At 39.7% G+C, this 7,207-nt stretch overlaps 1 protein-coding gene across 3 annotated transcripts in view; it reads right to left on the minus strand.

Annotated features, from left to right (window-relative positions):
* Positions 1 to 3,019: 3,019 nt before the first annotated feature.
* The window catches only part of LOC119614141, an 8,854-nt gene continuing 4,666 nt past the window's right edge, over positions 3,020 to 7,207 (minus strand). Inside the window, exons 4-11 of one of the 3 annotated variants that reach the window (XR_005232304.1) lie at positions 7,077 to 7,207; positions 5,244 to 5,619; positions 5,021 to 5,180; positions 4,869 to 4,948; positions 3,813 to 3,926; positions 3,400 to 3,750; positions 3,203 to 3,346; positions 3,020 to 3,137 (exon numbers count right to left, since the gene is read on the minus strand). The exon at positions 7,077 to 7,207 is cut by the window's right edge and continues 16 nt beyond it. Coding sequence is in view for 2 of the 3 variants with exons in the window: in XM_037970249.1 (XP_037826177.1) it covers positions 3,501 to 3,750; positions 3,813 to 3,926; positions 4,869 to 4,948; positions 5,021 to 5,180; positions 5,244 to 5,263 (624 nt within the window). In the remaining variant the exon portion in view is untranslated. Of the gene's footprint in view, positions 3,138 to 3,202; positions 3,347 to 3,399; positions 3,751 to 3,812; positions 3,927 to 4,868; positions 4,949 to 5,020; positions 5,181 to 5,243; positions 5,620 to 7,076 lie in introns of those variants that run through there. The other 2 variants (XM_037970249.1, XM_037970248.1) reach the window with 2 other exon arrangements.

Below are 7,207 nucleotides of genomic sequence, written 5' to 3' on the forward strand. Positions count from 1 at the left end.
GTTGAGTTACAAAATTATACTAATTTAAAATTTGGTTTTAACAATTATAATTTAATTTAAAAGCAATAAAATGCCAAGAATCTGTAATGAGATTAAGTTTAATTAATTATTTCATAAAATAATAATAATTTTAACAATATATAACCTGTATTCGAAAAAACGTCACTCATAAATTTTTGTTTATTTTTTTACAATATTATTTAAATTTGTTGTCTAATTATCTCGTTTATTCTGGCCAGTTTAGAAAGTTCAATTTGCAATATATTTCATTAAAACTTTGAAATATTATTTATAAAATTCTTACAAAATTATTATTCAAATACATACATATCTGATGCCCTTAGTGGCGTTATAAAACATACCTAGGGACAGATGTATGGACATAGCAATATCGTTCCAGTATATATTGAGTGTATTTATAGGCTTAAAATTCGATGTGTTACTAATTCCTTGAGATTTGAAAATTAAAAAAAAAAATATATAACTTTTCCATTATCGTTATCAAAAACCCTACTGGTTAAATATAATTATGATCAAAATAAACTGGTTTTGACTTCGATAATTTTTATTTATTAATTTTGTACAATTTAAGAAATAAATACGTACTTGTGGTTATAAACAATATTTGTTCTCTTAATACTAATACTAATGAAAACGTTCAATTCTCTTACCTCTAGGGATTAGGGTTCTATAAATCGACTTTCGAATAATCGAACAATCGACTTTTTGTCGAAAAAAGTCGAAAAGTCGACGTCGACTATTTTGTTCCAAAAAAGTCGATAACTCGCCTATCGTCTGTGAAAAAAGTCGAAAAGTCGACTTTGTTAATAAAAGTCGAAAAGTCTGAAAGTCGAAAAAAGTCGGAAAAAGTCGAAAACTCGAAAATTGTAGAAAAAAGTCAAAAATAGTCGGAAATTTTAAAAAAGTGGAAAAAAGTCAAAAACTCTAAAATAGTCGGAAAAAACTCGAAAAAAGTCAAAAAATAATCGAAAAAAGTCGAAAAAAATCAAAAAGTCGAAATGTCGAAAAAAGTCGAAAAGTCTAAAAAAGTCGAAAAGTCGGAAAAAGTCGAAAAGTCGACTATTTATAAAATACTTATAGTCTAAAAGTCGACTTTTAATTAAATGAAAAAAGTCGAAAAATCGAATTTTCATAAAATGCAAAAAGTCGAAACTATAGAACCCTATGTTTCAACTATAGAACCCTACTAGGGATATGCGTACTAAACATTTCAAAACATTCTGGTATGTGATACCTTTTGCGTCTAGGGCCAAATATTAAAATATTTAGATAAATGATAGATAGATAGATAGATAGATAGATAGATAGCTAGATAGATAGATAGATAGATAGATCAGATAGATAGCTAGAATAGATAGATAGATTGCTCGATAGATAGATGATAGCTAGATAGCTAGATCGATAAGATAGATAGATCGCTCGCTCGCTCGCTCGCTCGCGCTCGATCGCTCGCTCGCTCGCTCGCTCGCTCCTCGCTCGCTACGCTCGCTCGCTCGCTCGCTCGATCGCTCGCGCTCGCTCGCTCGATCGCTCGCTCGCTCGCTCGCTCGCTCGCTCCTCGCCTCGCTCGCTCGCTCGCTCGCATCGCTCGCTCGCTCGCTCGCCTCGCCTCGCTCGCTCGCTCGCTCGCTCGCTCGCTCGCCTCGCTCGCTCGCTCCTCGCTCGCTCGCTCGCTCGCTCGCTCGCTCGCTCGCCTCGCTCGCTCGCTCGCTCGCTCGCTCGCTCGCTCCTCGCTCGCTCGCTCCGCTCGCTCGCTCGCTCGCTCGCTCGCTCGCGCTCGCTCGCTCGCTCGCTCGCTCGCTCCTCGCTCGCTCGCTCCTCGCTCTCTCGAGCCTCGCTCGCTCAGCTCGCTCGCTCGCTCGCTCGCTCCTCGCCTCGCTCGCTCGCTCGCTCGCTCGCTCGCTCGCTCGCTCGCTCGCTCGCTCGCTCGCTCGCTCGCTCGCTCGCTCGCTCGCTCGCTCGCTCGCTCGCTCGCTCGCTCGCTCGCTCGCTCGCTCGCTCGCTCGCTCGCTCGCTCGCTCGCTCGCTCGCTCGCTCGCTCGCTCGCTCGCTCGCTCGCTCGCTCGCTCTCTCGCTCGCTCCGCTCGCTCGCTCGCTCGCTCGCTCGCTCGCTCGCTCGCTCGCTCGCTAGCTCGCTCGCTCCTCGCTCGCTCCGCTCGCTCGCTCGCTCGCTCGCTCGCTCGCGCTCGCTCGCTCCGCTCGCTCCTCGCTCGCTCGCTCGCTCGCTCGCTCGCTCGCTCGCTAGCTCGCTCGCTCGCTCGCTCGCTCGCTCGCTCGCTCCTCGCTCGCTCGCTCGCTCGCTCGCTCGCTCGCTCGCTCGCTGCTCGCTCGCTCGCTCGCTCGCTCGCTCGCTCGCTCGCTCGCTCCTCGCTCGCTCGCTCGCTCGCTCGCTCGCTCGCTCGCTCGCTCGCTCGCTCGCTCGCTCGCTCGCTCGCTCGCTCGCTCGCTCGCTCGCTCGCTCGCTCGCTCGCTCGCTCGCTCCTCGCTCGCTCGCTCGCTCGCTCGCTCGCTCGCTCGCTCGCTCGCTCGCTCGCTCGCTCGCTCGCTCGCTCGCTCGCTCGCTCGCTCGCTCTCTCGCTCGCTCGCTCGCTCGCTCGCTCCTCGCTCGCTCTCGCTCGCTGCTCGCTCGCTCGCTCTCGCTCGCTCGCTCGCTCGCTCGCTCGCTCGCTCGCTCGCTCGCTCGCTCGCTCGCTCGCTCGCTCGCTCGCTCGCTCGCTCGCTCGCTCGCTCGCGCTCGCTCGCTCGCTGCTCGCTCGCTCGCTCTCTCGCTCGCTCCTCCCCTCCTTCTCCTGGCCGCCTGTCTTCCCTCCCCCCCTTCCCGTTGCTTTCCTCTCCTCTTTCTTCTCTTTTCTCTCCTCCCCTTCCCCCCCCTTCTTTGCCTTCCCCCTTCTTGCGCTTTTCCCTTTTCCTGGCTCTCCGCTGTTGGGGCTTCGCTCGTTTTCTCTGTTCTGCCCCCCCCCTTCCCCTTCGTCCCTCTCCCTCCCCCTTCTCTTACCGGCTCTTCCCTTTTTTGTGCACAATAATAGGCAACTTTATGTAAAGGATATTCAAAACTATTGTAACCAATAAATGCTCACACCAAGAGAAAACACCATCAGAGCAATTGTATTAACCGCCTTAAAATTAAAAAAATAGTTTAAAAGATATTCTCTATAATTAAAAAAAAAAAAAAACAAATTACATGCTGCAAGTGATTAACAAATATCGGTTCACGTTTATGACCATTTAGTAAGTGCAATATGGAAAAAATGCCATAAATATAATTGGAATGATAATCTGGCCAGTAAACGAAATGCTGAATGGCAAAGAAGTTCCGAAACTGATACTAAAAAGAAATGCAATTTTAATAAAAATTAATTATGAGTTTCAATTACATACATGATTTACAAAACATGCCCAAAAATACTAATCCGCCAAAGACAATTATCACAATTAAATTACGATTCAGACCCGCATACAGAGCCGTCCATATAGATGGTTCATAAAATATAAACAACCGTTCCCAGCCAACAGATCCATACACCTATAGCTATACAAGACCAAAAGGCAAATTCAAATATCTCGCTGGGTATACGAGATAATTGCTTGTGAAAATCAACATTATGACAATATTTTTCATAAAATTCACCGCAAATTATGCCAAATAAATAACCGCCTAAATTCGTATAGAATGGTGTATATAATTTGTGAAAGGCTTCTTCATCTTTGACATGTATAAAGCGAAAACTTCTAAGGAATATATATGGCAAAACAAAAGAATATAGTTTTGAATGTTTAATGAGAGAACTTACTCTGGTGATATTAGAAAACATGGATCTGTTTTGTAGAAATAACATATACTAAAGGGTATAAGAACCGATAAAATTGCCAAGGAAGTTAGAACTACTCTTTTGTACTGTGGATATCTGAAATTAAAAGAAATTGGAATCTTGAAAAGTATAGAATTCAATAAACATACAAGAAAATAGTCTCATTGACTATTCTATGGACTAGTATAACTATGACAATAGACTAATTAATGGACTCAGCTATAGACTACACTATAAACTAGTCTACTGGCTAGTTTGCGGACTAGTCTATGAACTAATCTATAGTCTAACCTATGGACTAGACGATTATATAATCTAGGGACTTGGCGATTGTATAATTTATGGACTAAGTAGTCTATTATTTATTAACTAATCGGTAGTATAGTTAATTGTTTGTGGACTAGTCTGACAACTAGTTGATTCAATAGTGAATTAGCTAATATATTCTCTATTCTATGGACTAGTCTATACTACTACATTAACTAGTCTATGGATTAGTCTATATATATAAATATATGGACTATTATGTTAATTAGCATATGGACTGGTCTATTGGCTAGTATATAGACTGATTTATTAGCTAGTATATAGACTAGTTCATGGACTAATCTATGGACTATTGTATGTGGACTACTTAGTCCATAGATAGACTGGTCATTAAACTACCAGTCAATAGACTAGTCCATATATCAGTCAATAAACCAGCCACTAGTACATAGATTAGTCTATGGATTAGTCTATATACCAGTCTATATACCAATAGACTAATCCATATGCGAATCAATAGATTAGTGCATATACATAGATTAGTCCATGGACTAGTCAATAGACTAGTCTATATAACCGTCAATATACCATTAAAAATCTAATCAATATTCTATAGATAGTGGACTAGTTCAAAAGACTAGTCGATAATAAGAGCAGTCCATAGACCAGTCAATAGACTAGTCCATATACTAGTATAGACTATAGTCTATAGTCTGATTCCTTGACTTGTCAATATACTAGTCCAAATAGTAAGAAATAGAAAAAACTTACTTGCTTATTATGATCAGCACACAAACATAAAAGGCGAATATTTGCCAATCGGTTGTTAAATACCAGGTATGAGCAAATCCCTAATATTTTAAAAAAATTAAGAAATATTACGCCAATTATGTCTACAATGTCCACAAAATCAGTCTACTTACACTTTCCGAAATATTATCAATAATAAACAAATTTTTCCACCATTTCTCACGACTAAATAAGCGAGCCGGTTCGCTTAAATGACGCCAAAATGGACCATCTTGTAGACGAGTAAAGAAAGTAGCATTTACTAATATAAATAGGACCAATGAGGGAAGAAATCTGTTAAATAATAAAAGGAGAAAATTAAGTTTGGATCTTCGGCATTAAAATTAACAATCTCACCTAATAAAACGAAACATCATCACTTTACCGAAAGCCTTTAAAACAATATCGGACGCTCGAGTGTGAAGTGATTTTAAAAAATGCTTTAAATTTAAGATACAACATCATACCGCTTAGAATATGAAAAAATCTCTAATAGTATTGTACCATTCGTTAGCCATAAATGTATAGGACTTTTGGCAAATTCTTCAAAAATTTCCGAATTTTTCACATGATGATATTGTATGAAATACGCATGGGCCGGCAATTATTAAAATAACACATACTGAACGTATTCCATCTAAATAACTAAGATCCATGCCCAATTGACTAGTAGAGGGTTCAACGAGACGATAGTAGTTGCGACGTATGGAGAATGCTGTTAAAAGGGTAGAGACTGAAATAAAAAGAAATTATAATATTTATAAATCATGTTAAACTATATGTATGTAACTATATAGTGTTAAGAGTGCAAATAACTTATTAGATTAATTAATGCAAGTTATTTATTAAAATTAGTATTGTCAATTCTAATTGTAATGTGCCTATAAATACTTCTGGTGACAGTATCCGGACTAGAGTTAAGCAAGTAGTCTACTGATTAGTTTATACGAGTCCATAGACTAGTTAATATATTAGTTCATAGAATAGTCAATAATCTATTCTATAACTAGACTAGTCCATATACAAGTCCATACATTAGTCCATAGACTAGTCCATATACTAGTCCAGGGACAAGTCTGTAAACTAGTTCGAATACTTGTCCTTATTCTTGTCAATAAACTAGTCAATAGACTCGTCCATAGAATAGTGAATAGACTTGTCTATAGACCAGTCAATAGACTAATCCATAGACTAGTCAGTGGTCTAGTCAGTAGTTTAGTCAATAGACTAGTTCATAGACTAAAGACTCAAAGACTGATCAATAATCTCTTCAATAGACTGGTCCATAGTCTAGTTCAATGATAGTATATAGACTAGTCCAAAGTCTAGTCCATAGACTAGTTCTTATACTAGTCTATAGACTAGATTAGGTTAAGTTGATAGGAGGATGTATAGTACATCAAATCCGAAGACTAGAACAAAGACTAGTAAATAGACTAGTTCTTAGACTAGTCTATAACTAGACCAAAGACTAGTCCGTAGACTAGTCCATAGACTAGTCCATATATTAGTCCATAGACTAGTTCATAGATTAGTCCATAGACTAGTTCATAAACTGTTCAAAAGACTGGTCCATAACTAGTCTAAATATTAATTAATAGAATAGACCATACATATATAGTCAATAGATTGGTCTGTTGTCTATTCAATAGACCGGACCATAGACTACTCCAATGATAGTCCAGACATTGGTTCAAAGACTAGTCTATAGACTAGTCCATAGACTAGTTCAAAGACTAGTTCATAGACTAGTCCATAGACCAGTCCATAGATTAGTCTATAGACTAGTCCATACATTAGTCAATAGACTGGTCAGTTGTCTATTCAATAGAATGGACCATAGACTAGTCTAATGATAGACCAGACATTGGGACCAAAGACTAGTCCCAATATTAATCCATAGACTAGTCCAAAGATTAGTCCATAGACTAGTCCAAAGACTAGTCCATAGACTAGTCTTTGGACTAGTCATAGATTAGTCCATAGACTAGTTCATAGACTATTCAATAAACTGGTTCCATAGACTAGTCTAAAGACTAATCCAATGGACAGTACATTGACTAGTCCAAAGAATAGTTTATAGATTAGATTAGTCAATAGACTAGTCTACACCAATAGGCCATGAAAAAACTTGTTATGACTTACAAAATAACAAGAATATAATGCATTAGGTAATACTAAACTGTTTACCTGGCTGTTGAGGATTCACTTTATAATAATCGGCATTTTGAAGTTCCACAGGTTGTCGTCTCTTCAAACATGAGTCGTAAAGAGTTGATAGAATATTTAGAATAACAATTATTTGTAGAAGTTTGTAAAAG

The sequence above is a fragment of the Lucilia sericata genome, unplaced genomic scaffold (assembly GCF_015586225.1).
Source record: "Lucilia sericata isolate MDLA Ls3-8-SP2 unplaced genomic scaffold, ASM1558622v1 Contig002625F_arrow, whole genome shotgun sequence".
In the NCBI taxonomy this organism is placed as follows: Eukaryota; Metazoa; Arthropoda; class Insecta; order Diptera; family Calliphoridae; genus Lucilia; species Lucilia sericata.